General features: G+C 36.7%; 2 protein-coding genes across 5 annotated transcripts in view; both read right to left on the minus strand.

Moving 5' to 3' along the window:
- Positions 1 to 5,426, minus strand: part of LOC129266561 (1-phosphatidylinositol 3-phosphate 5-kinase-like) — a 45,514-nt gene extending 40,088 nt beyond the window's left edge. For all 4 annotated transcript variants that reach the window (XM_064101758.1, XM_064101746.1, XM_064101754.1 and 1 more), the window contains exons 1-5: positions 5,179 to 5,426; positions 3,946 to 4,083; positions 2,698 to 2,802; positions 1,453 to 1,593; positions 400 to 523 (exon numbers count right to left, since the gene is read on the minus strand). In XM_064101758.1, the coding sequence (XP_063957828.1) occupies positions 400 to 523; positions 1,453 to 1,593; positions 2,698 to 2,802; positions 3,946 to 4,083; positions 5,179 to 5,355 (685 nt within the window). In that variant the 5' untranslated portion in view covers positions 5,356 to 5,426. The remainder of the gene's footprint in view (positions 1 to 399; positions 524 to 1,452; positions 1,594 to 2,697; positions 2,803 to 3,945; positions 4,084 to 5,178) is intronic.
- A 10,355-nt stretch (positions 5,427 to 15,781) lies between these two features.
- On the minus strand, positions 15,782 to 16,420 carry LOC129282283 (melatonin receptor type 1B-like). Its single transcript, XM_054918244.2, has one exon. It carries the CDS (start codon positions 16,418 to 16,420, stop codon positions 15,782 to 15,784), a length of 639 nt encoding a protein of 212 aa, XP_054774219.2.
- Positions 16,421 to 18,447: the final 2,027 nt, after the last annotated feature.

An 18,447-nucleotide genomic window follows, 5' to 3' on the forward strand; every position in this document is an offset into this window, starting at 1 on the left:
CCGTGTCAACAGGGACTTTTTGCTCCATGATGCATGACAGATTAAAGAACATAAAAAAGTATTGTCAAATGCCCTTTATGACAAAGAACGACCAAGTTGTGCTTGCCGAAATTTGGTGAATCAAAACAGCATTTCGTCCTGGACTCTGGACAGAAAACATACTCCGAAACTTGAGACAAAAACTGCTGTTCTGTTTCACCAGTTTTCGACACAGACCTCCCAGCTGTTCATTGATATTTGACAGGCATTTTTAAGATGTTTACTGACTCTGGAATCTGTCGTGCGTCGCGGAATGAAAATTCCCTACTGTGAATCAAGATTCTTTCATCCCTCTCTGACTTATGAAATGGATTGATACCATCAGACTATTAAAAGAGAGGAGAAGAATGGTCGTCATACCTCCTGGTAGGGTGTACCTCTGAAGATAGAAGTTCTGACAGGTGCCTAGTTTAGCTGCAGAAACCTGATCAATGGAAGATATACTGCTCCCTTCAGTCTGCCGGGTTATCCTACCCACCACACGCTGAAAGAAAATGCATCAAATATCGCTTATTTCAAATGGAGAAATACAATTAATTATGACTCTTCCTGGCAAAGCAAGAACATATATGGAACAAAATCATTATTTCTGCTTGATTAGATTATTGCCCTGAGCAAAACAAAACACAAAATCAGGTTTATCATTCTGCTATCGATAATACTATCAAATGTATGAAAGACAAAAGGCCTCTCGACTGTCAATCACACATTCACCCAGGTTTCACCGACTAGCCTTGTTTCAGGCACTACTTGACAAAAAATATAGCAAAGTCACGAAGCCTTGTCAAAAGATAATAATCGGCAGAAGTAAAGGAATGCCTACCTCCTCTGTATTTCAAGAACCAATCATTGAACAAACACTTGGGTAAGAATTCACAAAGGTGGTTTTGAAAACCCACGGTTGAGTCCATGGTTTATGCAAATTTCCTGTATAAATTACGCTTATATTACCGCGTATCTTAAAAAAATGTCCAATGCTGATGTGCGCTTTTGTCACAGTGCGCCAAATTGACGCCTGTTGCCGTGGTTATCCACGCTATTTGATTCATGAGTCCACTGTTTTGAATTAATGAGTCCACTCTTCAAACAGTGGACTAATGAATAAAATAGCGTATCTAACCATGGTAACAGGCGTCAATTCGGCGCACTGTGACAAAAGCGCGCATCAGCATTGGACATTTTTTATACATGCGCCCGATACGCGCTAAATTAAGCTCAATTTATACAGGAAATCTGCATAAACCATGGAATCAACCGTGGGTTTTCAGAACCATCTTTGTGAATTCGGGCCATTCCTTCACAAAATTTGTTCTTTGCATCCCCTCTTCAATTCCTAAATCCGCCACTATTCTATATGTGAACAACTGTTGGCACATACACAGACGGAACTAATGTCAAAGACAGCATACGTACAGGTTTCACATTGAGTACAAGGCTGATTCCACAAGCCAATAAGAAGTCTTGAGCGAGTCTCGCAACAGACTTCTCTACAACCAAGACAGTCGGACGGAGAGCAACGATCTTAGAGACACAGTTCTTGAGGTATTCATGTTCCTGTAAACATACAACAAACATACCTAGAATTAGAAGAAAAAAATAAAATCATCAACAGTAACAAACACATTACCTTTTCAAGGGCCGAATCTCAAAAGTAATACAATATCTTATATCAAATATTTTGTCTAAAATATTTTTGTGACATGGCTTTGATTCTACTTGTAGTTGTTTATTACTTTTAGAAATAAAAAAAATAATAATATGAAGCGACAATCTCGAAAATGAAAAACATAGGTTTAACATACAAGTACCGGTATGTGCACGAGTACGCAGATACAGACTTAGACAAACAAATTCTGAATACATGTACTATGATTGACGGATTTTCTACTGATAAATGGTTCATTCTACTGGACTTGCTTTGCTTTTAAAATGATTTAAACTGTATTTTTTGCAATCAAAATTTTCTAACCTGAAAAACTGTGTTTTCCATGAAGTTCTGGGAATTCTATTTTCATTGCAAATTCAATTCAATTTTTTTGCAGTTTCCAAATTGTGGCAAACTGGGGATTTTATATAAATGGGTTCAGCATGTTCTGACTAGTTTAAACTCTTCCTTGTGATGTGTATGGATTTTGATTCTGCATCAAAACACTGATTTTCACTGGCTAACTTGTTATTAGCCAATCAGAACCAAGGATTTCAGTATCTTATAAGAGCTTACACTATTTGTTTCATTAAAATGCTCCCCTGGTTAGATTAACTCTAACCAAACTTGTGTCTTTTTTTGCTGTACTGTTACCCGGGGGGTGGGGGAAGGGGGGGGGGGTTAAATCAACCCCATTGAGATCTTCGCTGCTGATCGCCGTGAAAAGGCTGTATGATTAATTATGAAATAATTCATTATCCTAATTTTTGCATAAATCCCTAGATGAAGCTCCTAGAATGCTAATATTTTGGTGCTTTATAACATTCCTAACAATCATCTTAATTTGAAAAAAATATTGGTTTGATAATCTATTTCTTACACTGTATTGTACAGTTTCTGAATTTCTTAATGTATTTCTGAGTGTTTTTTTACTTTTTATTTCTGTTTATTTTCACCCCCCCCCCCCCACTTCACCCTGGCAATTTTAGGGTTAAAAGAGGGGAAAAGGTCACCTGTAGAACAAGAGGTTCCAGGGAAGCTAACTTATTCTGTACTCTCTGATGCTCAATGGCTGCTTGCAATAGAAGAATCCGGGGATTACTTTGCTTCTGTGACATCTGAAACACAAAAAATATACAAAACTTATAAAAATGTTTCGATTTAGATGTTATACTTTAATTAATTTCTTGTTCAAATTAACAATATATTTACAAGTTTTATATTACACGATTAGATCTCTGTAGTTGCTGAGAAATTGAGAAAATGAGCATGGCATTCTTGCCAAGTGTCAGGTCTCTTTCCAAGCAATTCAAATACAATGTCCCACATGTGTTTATATGTGTTGGTGATTTAGTGTGACTGGTCATTTTCAGCATAGATTTTGTGTTTTAATAAGAGTTGGTTTTCAATGCTGTCTACAGAGGCCACTTATTCTGTTCAGCTCTAGTGACCTTTATACAGGTAGCACTGTACTTTGTCGCTTGCTACTCTACCAGTCCTGGGTATTCTGAGCGTTCTTCTCAAGACCTGCATTTCTACTGATCTTTGGAAGTCTGAACAGTGGTACAGGTAACTAGAAGATGCTAACGATCCAACATTTGTTTAGACCAGAATGGACTGCTTGAGATGTGGTTGATAGGAAATAAAAATGAAAGAGAATGGGTTGCAGTAGAAAGGCAAGAAAGATATATTAAGAGACATAAAGGTGCAGTCTTGAGCAAGGACTCGGAGCAGGAGAAGAGTAGATCAGTTGAGGAGTCTCGGTAGCAATGATTAGGTGAGAAGACAAGCCTTGATGATGATGTTCCGAGCAGCTTGATTTCTAAACAAGTCAAAATATCTTTTATCTGTTTTTCTGTTTGTTTCTGTTTGTGGTAACTCCCGTAGCAACTCGACAGGACAGCATTTTTGCTGGTAAACGCCAAGCTGGTATATAACCAATTACCTATGAAACATTTTACGTCTAGGTTAATCACTCATAGTGGCTGACGTTATAGACGACAGATATCACTCTTGGGCCTTTATTATCAAAGTGGAGACAATGGCAGAGTTGGGATTCGAACTCACAACCTTGCGATTATGAGTCCAATGCTCTAACCACTGGACCACACGACCCGTAAATATCAAGTGCAAGTCCCAAATACGAACTTTGATTGGTTGGAAATCATGTTGGATATTATTTTGGGGGTTGCATTACATTGCAACTATATCCGCAACGGGACTCAGAAGTGACAGAACTTTAAGGACAATCTTTGGCTCACCTTCTTATGTGCCACATTCTTGGTTGAGATGACACCCTTGACCAAACAGCATTCAGATCTACTGCCTCCTGGGACCCTCTTGATGTGGACATAGTATCTGATATCCATCACATCACCCTCAGCAACATTGGGTTTGACCTTGTAGAAAAAAAAAATATCTCATAGGAACAGAAGGCGTATTTAGACCACCTCAAAGTTTGAGAATGCCAGGTATTCCCTGATGAGGAAATTTACCCTGATCTACCCCAATCAGAAAATACCAGGTTTTTTTTTGCAGATTTTTTGCTAAATAATAGTAGGTACTTGCCAAAATTATTTGCATGGATTTTTTTTATCTTAGGTCATGGGTATTTTGGCAGTGTGGCAGCAAATAACAGGAACTTTCTCAACCCAGCGAGCAGGTGGCGCGAACGCTGTGGCTCCGCCTGCTAATCAGATGGTAAATTGCCAATTCGTCCACTGCCAACTCGTCTACTCACCACATGGTATACCTTCATTTAGTTTAATGCCATTCTGTCCATCAACATTTCATCTAACAACCATTTGGTCCAATCATCACTTTGTATTTATAATCACCATTTCGTCTATTACCATTTTGTCTCAATGGTCTAATATCCATTTTTCTTTTCATACATTTTGCACAATTAACACTTTAGATAATTAGACCAAATGGTATATGGGCTAAATTGCTACTGGACCAACTGGTTATTAGACGGAATGGCAATAGACTAAATGAAAGTAGACCATGTGGTGAGTAGACGAAGTGATGATAGACCAAATGGTAGTAGACAAGTTGGCAATTGGACAAATTTGCATTAGACAAATTGGAAATAAACCAATCAGATCATACTGCGTATGCTCATCAATTTGAGAATTTACCCAGAATGAAAGGGTCTGCTTCGGGTCGGTTTTTAATTCCACAGTGCCTTTCATTCAGAAACTACATGTGGAAACCGGCACTCCACATTGCTCTGACTAGATTACATTGGATATTAATAATAACAATGATAGCTAAATCTATATAGCCCTTTTTTGCCAGAGGATACAAATTGCGACTATTATTACCCTGGATTTCGCTCGAGCAACAACTTTATCAGCGGCACTCATTGCATGCAAGAGAGTAATCCTGCCAGGTACCTCAACCTGGTCCAGTGCAGCACATGGCTGTAATTTGAACCCTTGACCCTCTGTTTCAAAGTCCAGAGACTAATCCTTTGGGCCACAGTTCCTTACCATTGAGCATATCTTCTTGGCAAGAGGCAGGATCTTCTCTCCCCAGCTTAGGTCTAGTCCTTCATGCTGGAGCTGCTGATCCAAGAAAGCAACCAGGATCTTGTTAGCCTCAGTCCTAATGGATTCCAGGACCAGGTCCCCAGTCGTATCTGGACAGGCTAGACCAGGCTCCAACATCTCGTAGCTCCAGGGGAAGGACTGGGAAAGGCCTGGAGATGGTTGACTTATCACCGAGGTCCCTCCAAAACTATCTGCTCAACAAAGAATATGAAAAAGGGGGAAAAATGGCATGATGACCTCTATCTGGTTTAACAAACCTCTTTAAAGACCTCAAACTTTTCAAAGTGAAAGGTGAAGGTGATTTCACTTAAAAATATGAAAAATTTCCCAAAGGAGTGGGTAGTATAATCATCAATTGATAGAGAGAAAGAAAAGTCAAATTAAAACAATAGCTTGGAATGGGGGAAAAAATCAGGTTTGCTATGGATAAAAAATATGAAAGAACAATTCTGATTGGTTAATTCTAAGTGTCTTGAACAAAATATGTATGCAACAATGATCAGGATTGGTCATTGGCATTTAGCAATAGATTGAAAACCTTTGTGCGCCAAAGGCCTGGTACGTGTTTCATAAAGCTGTTCGTAAGTTACAAGCGACTTGACAAACAACTGGTGATAATAATAATAATAATATTCCGCATTTATATAGCGCTTAACACATCGGAACGACGTCTCTAAGCACTTTACAGATATATTATTACCCCGGTCATCGGATCCTTGCATGCCCGCATACAATGTATGCACCTTCTCCACTCCCTGGGGAGCATTCCAACAAGAGTTCCAAGACTCAATTGCTAGGCATACTACATAGGCTTTCGCATCCTACCGGGTACCCATTTAACACCTGGGTGGAGAGTGGCAAATTGTGGATCGACGCCTTGCCAAAGGACGCTAGGCCATGGTGGGATTCGAACACACGACCCTCTGATTACAAGGCGAGAGTCAGAACCGCTACACCACGGCGCTTCCTCTCATAGGAGCTTAATTACCAATAATGATATTTTGTTGCACATAATTTACCACACGATGGGATCGCCAGTCTTTCCTAACTTTACGGACAGCTTTATGAAACACCAACCTCAATTAACTTCAGAATCTCCTAATGCCCATGAGCTGGATACCTGTATGCTTTGGCTTCTGTAGAGAATACTAAATCCTGATCAAACATCCTTGATAGATGTACATGTAGTTATGAACACACTACCGAATCAAAAATGACAATCACTTCCTTCTTTTGTTAATTGGCATGCTTTTCAGAAGTCATGAAGGAAAATCCTCTACATGTTCACTACAGGAAGGTTTATAAATAGCAATGGTAAGAGGTATCACAGAACACTATCTATCTAAATGGCTTCATGGTTTTGTATGAACTGAATAATGTGTTCAGCAAAATGTAAACTAAATTATACTGGGATGCAGTTTTGTTATCCTTATTTCCTATATTTGGACTCTTCAAACATAGCTCTATGTTAATTGGGAAGTGAAACCAATTTTGTGTGTTTCATTATACAGTTGTGCCCTTACTATGACGTCATTCACACACATACATGTAGATTGGTTGACTAAAATGTTCTCAACACCATGCAGTATTCACTGTGTATGTATGATTACTTACAAACCTCATTTTGATTAAAAAAAAAACTACAATTTTCTTGGGTTCTCACTTATAGTGCTGATTAATCCTTATACTTCCCTATGCTAAGGATTTATAACTCATTTACATATTTCTAGGATTTTTTTGTTCAATTCATCTTTTAAAACAAAGATGTGTGAAGGTGATCGTGCCTTAGTGCTGCATCCAAACTCTGGAATAGTCTCCTTCTTCAAAAAGAAACGTGTTATCTGTTACTTTGTTCAAAACTAAACTAAAAACCTACCCTTTTCAAGACCGAGTTTCAATACATAAGTCACTTTTGGTTTTATAATTTGTAGAGACAGTAGGCTTCCCCTTTTCCTGTAATTATCACTTAATCATACTTTTTGTTTACTTATCTTGTTAATTATGTCACCTTTTATTGTAATGCACAGATGAGTATATACATGTACATATAGAAATTGCACAATATAAATGTAGAATTATCATTATTATCACTTGCAGTCCATGCTTTCTTGTAGGAGTTAGGGCAAATTTGATGACCCAAAAGTCTCACATTTTAATGAATGTTGGTATTGGATATAGGATGAAATACAAAACTTTTGATTTTCTCTTGCACACGTATCTATGAATATATGACGAGCATTAAAGGGGTACTCTAAGCTGAAAATAATTACATCTTAATAAATAGGGTAAAATTCACCAAGCAAATGCTGAAAACTTCATTAAAATCTGATAACAAATAACAAAGTTACTTAATTTTAAAGTTTTAGCAATATTTTGCAAAAACAGCTATATGCACATCATCATGAATGTTTATTAGGTGGGCTGATGATGTCAAGTCCCCACTTTTCTTATTTTATTTTGATATTTTTGTCTCTAAATGTCATAAAATATGTTGCAACAATGAATATCTAATGCATTATTATCAGTTGTCAATCTTTATTTTTGAATGGAGAACAAAATTTGAATAAAAATATAAGAAACTACAATATGCTCAATGAATATTCATAAAGACATGCACATAACTTTTTCACCGAAATAATATAAATCTTTAAAATGTCATAACTTTGTTTCTCTTTGTCTGATTTTTATCAAATTTTGAGTGTTTTCAAAAGTTCAAAATATTCTATTTTTCAATGAAAACAAAAAATACAATTTCAAAGAAAAATTCACAATGTATTTCAGACAGTATCAAGGCTATCAACATAAAAATTGGTCTAGGCCTAGGGTATATTATTCATTATGTGCTTGAGCTCCTTCAAGTTCAATTCCCATAAAGCATTAAGTGCACAATTGATAGCACTTCCTTAAAAGTAGGCAAAGACAGCTATAATTGCCAACAAAGACATACTGCATCTTTCTTTTCTTTTCAAAACCCATTGAATAGATCAAAAAGCTCCATATACATGTCCATTATATGTCTTCGGTCTATATTTATACTGCATTGATGTAATGAAAGGTATATCAAAATTTCATGAAAATAGTAGTAAAATGATGCTGGAGATTACATGTGTTGTGTCCATGAAGGTGAAGGAAGCATATAAAAAGCAACTAAAATGCATGAAAAGGGATGGAAAGTGCCATAAAGGAGTGACATTTTTAATGGACTAAATAAGCAATTCTAAGAGTCTTTTTTATAAGCATTGAACTTCGCTATGTCAGAGTGTTTGATGTACTCCGTAATATGTTTTCTAATTGAAGATGAAAGCGATTAAGTAATGGAGGGGTTGATCATTTTGTGTAAATGTGCCACAACAGCAACTTTAGCAGTAACTCAAAAAACAGGTGGAACACCTCTGGCAGTCTTGTCTGCATTACACGATTCGATATAGCAGCAGTGCTGACATTGAAAACAGCTATTAAATAATTAATCAAAAAAGAAAATAAAATACTATGTCCATTTACCCAACATGACCTTTGATCTGATCATGTGATCTATATAAGACATGTGCTAAACAAATCATTCATACTTGATTATCCTATGTCTATGTGTTATAATTATATACTACATGTGTAGATCCATGAACTTTCTAAGTTATGATGCAATTTAACAAATACCCCAACATGGCCAAAGTTCATTGACCCTAACTGACCTTTGATTATGGTCATGTGACCTGAAACATGCAAAAGATGCTCAAGAATACATGATTACTCTTATGTCCCAAGTTTCATGAACTAGATCTATAAACTTTTAAAGTTATGATGACAATTCCACAAATACCCCCAACATGGTAAAAATTCATTGACCCTAAGTGACCTTTGACATTGGTCATGCAACCTGAAACTCAGGCAGGATGTTCAGTAATACTTGATTACCCTAAGGCTTATGTCCAAGTTTCATGAACTAGGTCCATATATTTTAAAAGTTATGATGACATTTAAAAAAATTAAACCTTGGTTAAGATTTCAATATTGACGACGCCGCCGCCGTTGGAAAAGCGGCGCCTATAGTCTCGCTCTGCTATGCAGGTGAGACAACAAAAGGGAAAGAAGAAGTGATGGAATTGAATTACTCTTAACTTATGATGTTGAGAGTGGATTAATCATTAAGTGTAATGATACTGATTTGACAGTTTAGTCTTTTCTAGTTAGAAGAAAAATTCTATGAACATCAAAGCTATCATGAGTGAGAAATACAGTACTATGGGTCATTCCCACCATCAACATCATCTTCACCGTCACCATCACCACCACCACCATCATAATCATCTTTATTATCATCACCACCACCACCACTATCATCATCATCATCATAATCATCATCATCAATATTACCATCATCCTTATCACCACGACCATCATCATCATCATCGTCATCATAATCATCATCATCAATATTACCATCATCCTTATCACCACCACCATCATCATCATCATCGTCATCATCATAATCATCATCATCAATATTACCATCATCCTTATCACCACCACCATCATCATCATCATGATCATCGTCATCATCATCATCATAATCATCATCATCAATATTACCATCATCCTTATCACCACCACTATCATCATTGTCATAATTATAATCATCATCATCATCATCATAATCATCATCATCAATATTACCATCATCCTTATCACCACCACCATCATCATCATTATCATCTACCTTCATCATCATCATCATCATCATAATCACCACCACCATGTATCATCTTCCTCTCCTTCTTGGTACTCCTTCTCTTCAACAACATCACCCTCCTCCTCATCATCATCACCAACACCAATGTCATCATCAACATTATCATCACAATATATATCAATGATTGTTATTTCATGCATGTACAAACAGAAATAGAACCTAAACTGGCAGGGGTTATATAATTTCATATTTTCAGAAATCGGTTATTTCTTTTCAGATCACATAACATCCCAAGACTCTGCAATCTCATCCAGAACCATAAATTTGCTATTACTCAAAGTCTAAATCTAAACACACAAATAAAGAAAATTTTTTTTAAAAACTAATCTTAAATGATTTATATGACTTTCAACATTACATTGGCACAATCACAGATTCTTCCCTTCTCAAAACGACAGTTTTGAATTCCCCAATTTCCCCCAAATTCTGCAGAAACCCAGCATGCATATTTAAAATGCATTCATGCAACATCAAAATGACAAAATCATCTACCATATCAGTTTACTCCTATGATTACCCATCATTCTAATCATATCACACCAAAGCATACGAGATCATGCAAAACAAGAGATCTGATATAAACAGGGTTCCAACAGAAATTTGAAAACAGAATTCCATGACTTTTCCATGGCTAAATTGCTGCTTTCCATGACTCCCTGTGACGTAATTTGAGATGTCACAAAACTGGGAAAAATGGAAATCATGAACACCATTCATAGGCCTAATAGCAGAGTATGATCACAGAGTATGAGAGTTGCAAAACACGACAAACTGAAAAGCTGCCATAGCCAAGAGGTAAATGGAATTCCATGACTTTTCACAAATTTTCCAAATTCCCTGACTTTCCCTGACCACAAATTTTTCCAGGATTCTGCATGACTGTGGGAAACCTGATAAAATATCTTAAAAGGCAGCTCATTTTGCCTACCCGCACGTATGCAAAAAATCACTTGCACTTCATAAAACTGTTTGAAAAGTCAAGTTTTATTTCACTGAAGAATATGTAGCTAACAAGGACTCGAGATAAATTATTTGCAAAGGTATATCTGTTTATAAACTGATTTATGAGAAACATTTTTAATCATCCAAAAGAAGGTAAAAAATCATTCTATTTAATGATTTCTATGAATGCAGTTATTTGTTAAACAAAGTTTAATGAACACAATATGTGAAATATGTTTGTTGAATGATCATTTTCTCCATTTGTTCAATCAACAGAACTTGTGCCACATACCTATCATTTTACTCAAATGTTTAAAAAAAAAATTTCTTCACACGTTAATTTGTCAAATGAGGATAAAATTTGTCAAACTTTAAATTGTCATGCGACATGTTGTGAAGAAAAAAGTAGTTCCAAATAACTTTTTCTTGCAATGGAACATATCATTTGATCATCTTGTAAGACACAAAAACATTTCATGTACATTCTGCTAGTATAAGTCCATGCATAAATCATTCAACAAGACTCATTAAAATCATGGGGAAATTAGAAAACAGCACATTCAAAGATGAAACAAAGTTCCACCACTCAACATGTTTATTCAATTAAATATAGGGGAGATTGGGGTTAGTTGGAACATTTTTGACAAAAATGGCTGTAAAATCCAAATGGATTTTATTCGAGAAACAATCAATATATCAGCTTAAAGCACATATCTAAGGGCTTCAAATGTACCCCATAAAATTTTTAACTCTATTGGGCCGTCTGCACCATCCCGAGTTTTCAAATTAGCGCGCTATTTCTGATCCGGCAAATTATCCCGATCTGAAAAATCTCGAGATAGTTTGCAGTGGAGACGCAATTATCGCGCTAGTTCGTAGGATTAATCTCGAGATTGCAATCCCAAGTCAACTCGGGTTTATTTGCAAAATAGCGCGCTATTTTACTAATTATCCCGCTAATTCGTAGGTGCAGACGCACTCGAGATTGGACTCGGGGTAATTTATTCATGACGTCAGTCCATAATGCTATTCGCTATTCCACTTCCGCCTTGGTCAAAACATAAACACGAGCGAAAGTCAACTTTATACATGCGAATAGATATTATCGCGAATAGCGTTCATCAATTGCCCAACCAGCAACAATGGTGTCCCACCAGTGAATGGATTTTGGGAGAGACCAGACCAAAGGGGGAGGCGCTCATAGTCAATAACAACACTGACAGCAGTGTCGTCTTATTCCTTCGCAAAATGTGAGCAAATAGCATTTCTTTCCTCCCTCTCTCTCTCTCTGTCGTTGCCTCCTTCTCCGCCATCATATTTAACGAAGAATACATCACTTCTTCACTCGCTGAGCTGAGAGGATTGTTGCATAACACCGGTCGAATTCGGCGAAAGTGCTAGTGAAAGGAGTATATTGCTTGCATATCGCGGGAAGTTATTCAAAAGCGCGGGCCGTTGAAACTCCAAGATCCGAAAGTGCGCATGCTCGGAATATCGGGCTTGTTGCCTCGCTCGAGCAGGAATCGCTCTTCTTGCGATGGTGCAGACGGGTTTCTTGAATCTCGAGATTAATCGCGAAGTGGGCCGATCGGGCTAAAATCTCGAGATTGAGCAAACTCGGGATGGTGCAGCACCGCCTTATGATGGTTGCTGAAAAAAATCCACCTTGAGCAAGACCATCGCAAGCGTTCCAACTTACCCCATATACAGGGTCTTCAATTTTGTTCCAACTAACCCAAGAGGCCCATTTGACATTTATGAGCTTATAGTGCAAATAAGGGACTTCACCTTATTTTGTAGCTTGGTACAAGTGTCTATTATACCCCCACACTTGCCAACTTGACCTCTAAACTTCTCTGAGATAATAAAACATTTTTGAAAGAGAAAAAATTACTCAGAAGGTGAAAAAACAAAACTTCATTTCTAACTTCACCAGGCTTGTTGCACATGTGTTGTCTGTAATATGGTGGATGGCTGTTGATTATGGCAATAAAATGAGGGCAGTATTGCATAAGTTTATTTAAAGGCGTTAAAGAAAATTACAATTTTTCATTGTACAAACCTTTTTAATTTACGATTTGAATTTCATTGATCAAAGATATACTTTAATTAACTATTTATTGCAGGGAACCCATACTAACAAGCTTTGCTTTCCAGTGGGTTCCCTTTTTTCATTTCTGTATATTATATTTTTGTGTTTTGCTATACATTGTAACTTTTGTTAAATTTTGGAATGAAAAAGAATAAATGCAATCAATCAATCAATGTTTCAACTTACCCCGCGTTCTAACTAACCCCAATCTCCCCTACTTTAAAAAGATATTTCCTCAAGTAATCAATTGACAAGAAAGTAATATGTAACTAAAAAAAGTACTTAGCAGATCCATTAAGGTCCTAAATGGTTTTAATAATGCAAAGGTCTTAATGTGCACATAATGCTTGGCCAACAGTTTAAATGATTTAATTCTTTAAAAAAAATGGATAAATTGCATACTGAATACAACAAAAAACACTGTCCGGGGAACTTTTTAATGATTGTGTTGCACTTAACTTGAATGATATCATAAATGAAGTCAAATACACTGAATCTTTGAAACTATATTGATAAATATACTTCAAATTAATTGCAGTCTATTTTATTAGCACACATATATACCACTCAAACTGTCGCATATTTGAAAGAGTTATATACCATATATCTCTTTCAAATATGGATACGCAATGATATTTGATTAGAAATAGATTGACATGTCAATACAAGACAAGGGCTCTAGAATATAAACAGGAAATGGGGGTGACTGCCTGGAGGATACAAAGAAATACACTGAAATCAACCCTTCATTGCTGACGAAAATGAATTACATTGAGGGTCTTGCAAGAAATTTATTTGCAAACAATTGCAAATAATGTAACCTTAACTGCAAAAAAAAATCAATTGATATTTTACTGTGCAAATAAGCAGTCAGGGGTGGTGGTGGGTTTAACAAAAACTAAAGTGTGACTCATGATTAAATAATAGTCTTTTTTTATCAAAAACCTAGTTCGCTCTGCTTCATTCATGGTCACGACAGCCACACTCTTTTAACCAATGACTTAAATACTCCAAGTCATATCTAATGATACAGTAACATTTCCCCTACGGCCACCGTGTGGTGAGTCGAAAACAGCGACTTGATCAATTTTTATTCAAAACCACCTGTATGTAGCAGGTACAAATGTGACTGAGGTATGAGAGGGGCCTACGAATACAAGCTTTGCTTTTTAATAAATCCCTCACACTCATACGTTAATTGTAATCTGTGACGTTGTCGGCATTCATCCAAGCCGTCGCAGCTGTCAATTTTAGTCAAAATTATAATTTTGAGATTTTTGCAGAAAATTAAAGTTAAAGTATAAACTCTATACATAGTTAAATTTCTGGGCAGCAATTCACTTTAATTTCTGAGATATTTGGGGATTTTCAAGGTGATGCCCATACAAATTGTTGATAAAATACACAAAACCCATTGGAAACAGGTACTGAAGCAAAGCAAACAACAGCTGCGCGCACTTATATGCAAATGAACAGTCAGTAAATCGTCATATCTGCAATGCATCAACTTTGCGCATGAAAGAGTGACATGACGTTTTGCCGATTGCGCGTATTGAAAATCCGGTCAGTGTTCTTGTACTCCAAAAAGAGTTATTGCACAGGGATAATCTAACCACTAAAACCGAAATTACAAGCTTGTACCTCTTTTGCAATACTTTCTCTGATTCTTGGTTCTGTGTAAATGTCAAGCAATATATATAGTCATGGTCTTTCTTATGTATTTTTCTAGCAATGAAAATCTTGTAAGACGGGGACAAGATGTAGAAATTATAGTGAACTTTGAAGTTGATTTTCTCTGAAACAGGTTTGCACAGTCAAGTTCGATTGTGAAAGGGGCTTAAAACAAGCCTTTTCACCAGTATGTTCATGCAAGTAAATGCTTTAAGCAATAGATCCTCTCATGAAAAAAAAAATAATAAGTGAGAATATTTCTTTCTTTTTATGAAATGAGTTGTTAAACCTGTCAATATACCGTAATCTATTCCTTTTTTCACATGAGTGCCATTTGCAAAAGAATTCATAATCAGGAATAAGTAAATCATATCTGGTTTATATTGCATTAGACAAAAATAAAATGATAACAATCACACTGCTATTAGAAAAATAAGACACCCAAGACTCTTTGCTTTCAGTTTCTTGGACAATTGATGCAGCCTGTCAGAGTTTTAATTTGTTGGTGTTAAACTCAATGATCAATCCATGAATGAATTAAACAAAGCTTAATATGATAAAAGAAATTACCCTGCGTTACACACCACAGTTTGAACTGAATTGCAAATAGTTAAAGGCTAGCGTACCACAACATGGTGTTACTTGCAAACAAATTTTAAACTTGAAGATAAACATCATTCATGAATTTGCATTTGTCGGATTTAAATGAATGGTGTTAACAGCGGTGGAGTTGTTATCAAGCCCCACAACCCTATTATTTTTAAAACAGACACTCAATATGCTCTGGTAAGCCGATCTGTAATGTCTATTCATCCAAGCATACAGGAATGGATTAATGGTAGAATTCGCAAACAGAAGAAGCTGCAGAGGGCGGTATGCATAAACCGCAGATGGGACGACGATCTGAAGGATGTGACTGATACAGACGGGTAACCACGTTACCATGACAGCGATCGTCACCAGCAAAGATATTTTGGTGATGCGTAGCTCATTTTTACTCAGGGCCGGGTCGCTGTTGTTGTTCGCAGGAAGCGATCCATCTTGACCCCAATGCTGCATCTGCTTTCGAGAGTCTCTCACCTTCTTGAAGATCAGATAATATGCTGCTGGGACAGGTACAACCCTGCAACACTCATGAGGACAGCCATGTAAAGCCACGAATGGAAATCCTCTGGGTCCCAGGAACATAGCGAGAAGATGGGAATGTAGGATATCCGTCCGAATCCAAACTCTGGCATGATCGTCAAAATGATGCCGATGACCCACACTTGGATGAAATAAAAGTACACCTTGTAACCACCAAATACCTTTTCGTACAAAGCCGCAGATTTTGTTATCTTTACGAACCGCTGCAAGGTCAAGAATGTAACGGTGGTTAGGGAGTTTCCAGAAAACAAGACAAGGATGTAGTTGAATGCTTTACAGGAAGCATGATTGAAAGGCCAGGTTTCATAGTAGGTCTGGACCATGATCAAAGGTTCAACCAAGCCTGTGACTAAGATGTCCATACAGGTCATGCTGATCAGGAATACATTGTTGTGTCTTCGAAGGACTGGAGATTTGGCTACCGCGATGAGGGAGCAGACATTGCCAAACATTCCTGATACACTCATAATGAAGAAGATTGCAAAGTAAGCTTCTCCTGCAGTACTCTGGAACATGGCTGCATCTACAAAGGTCAAATCTTCAAATGTATTCACTTCGATTTCACCTTTAAGAATAAAGATCATTTACTGGTGTTTTGTAACAGGAGCACAATAATGTCCTTGTGTTTCTGAAGTACATCTCAAGAGTCAGTGAGAACCCTAATAGGAACAGCCTTTAGGAAACCAAGGCATGAAATAGGAGTAACAAAAATAAATACCCATCGTCTCAGTCTGTATCATTTAAAAACATGTAAATTGTCAAGAAGTTCAAGGCTGATAAATTTCAGACAGAAAGGAAATCCTAAAATAGACACAGACAGATAAAACACAATAACTTAATTTAAATTTCCATGATCCACACAATTATACAAGAAAAGGCGTGCAATTTCTTTAACAGGTAAACTTCATTTGCTCCACTTTAAGACCAAATTCAAATATTCAGTACTTTCATATCTACTGTAGAAAGCTGATGGACATTATGTTTATTAAGGAACGTCATGCAGCTTCTTCATGATTTGTCAAGCTATTAGCTGAGCAAGATTATTGAAAGAGCAAATCTCTACAGCTACAGCCTCTCAAAATCTGTTGGTCCTTTATCCACATATGTATTCACCTACAAGTAGTTTATATTGATCCGTCATAAAAATACGAAAAGTGCTTATCTCGCTCTCTTGGAGGAGAAAACCCTGAATAAATTTACACATCCATCATCTACAAGAGAAAGTCAACCTCTTGCAGAAAGTGAACAAATACATGTGATAAGCATGTGACCATCTAAATCACAAATATTTACTCGTTGAGGACTTGACCTGGAGATAGAAATTATAAGTATGTAGCCCTCCGACGGTTTCCAATAAATTTATCATCTTTTCTCTCAATGCCAACAGAGTTCTGACAGGAGCATATACTTTCAGATTTGCTGACCTTGAACACTTTCCATATTGCTTTTAAGAACACTAAACAAGAACGTTAACCAAGGACGTGCACCATGAAGTCGCTTGAAATGTAAACACAATCCCCTTGGAGATATGAAGGACAGGACTAGATTTAAAAGATGTTCAAGTTTTGTCAATAATATGATTAGTCTACTTCTTAAAATAATGTCTTCCACAGCTCGAAATCAATTATTGTTACGTTTTCCACTCTAACTGTTGCAAAGAAGAACATTTCCTCATGGTGAAAAAAAATTACACTTGGCAAGTCTGCAGTAGATATCATATTAGGAAAATTCACTGCATTGGTTGCTAAAGTGTGGGTCTAGTCCTCATAAAACTTCAGACAAGTCTGAGCAGCATCTGTGTCTTTGAATATAACAAACTTCTGTTTTATTCATCAAAGTTACGGTAAACTTCAAGAAGTATTGATAAAAGGGATACCTTGAAATGCTACAAGAAGTGAAGAACAGAACAGTTTTCTCTCGTAAGCTTTATCACTTATTATCCAAAGAGTAGTTCAAGATGAAAATACATGGATAGCAAAGAAATAAATCACATGTACATGTCCATGGTGAATTAGTCAATACATCCAAACAAATATTTTCTGTCCATTTCATCGATGACTGCATCCATAGATCCAACCATCTTTGCTCCCCGGGGAGTGGAGAAAGCTCATATATGGTGCGCAGGCAAGCCAGATTCCGATAACCACGGCTAAGTCAGTTTTGGCTGCTACATGTATTATTTGTCATTTACATTTCCCTTAATTGAAAGTAGAACCGAAAAGCAGATAAAAGTCTTTCATCAAAGTGTTGGCATCAGACAGAACCAATAAAGTAAACCACGGTGTAAAAGTTGGGCAAGCAGTAGATATCTTTAATTATCAAGTGCAGGGTTAATCCATTGTCTTTAAAACAAGGTTCACATTCAGCCTGGCTATTATCAAAAAGAATGTCACCTGATTCGAGGTCACCACTTTGCTTGGCTGCTAATCCCTTGACCAGTACTTAGGGGGAAAAAAGCAACCTTATTTAGTTAAAATCTTTTGTTCGGATGTTCACAAAAGCAGCCACGGTCCATCCAAATTTAATAAGTTCTAAATTAGAGTATGAAATAACATACAATGGCCATCTATAAACATGAAAGATGAATCCAAATATAAAATGTATTATACAG

The sequence above is a fragment of the Lytechinus pictus genome, chromosome 1 (genome assembly GCF_037042905.1).
Source record: "Lytechinus pictus isolate F3 Inbred chromosome 1, Lp3.0, whole genome shotgun sequence".
NCBI classification, from domain to species: domain Eukaryota; kingdom Metazoa; phylum Echinodermata; class Echinoidea; order Temnopleuroida; family Toxopneustidae; genus Lytechinus; species Lytechinus pictus.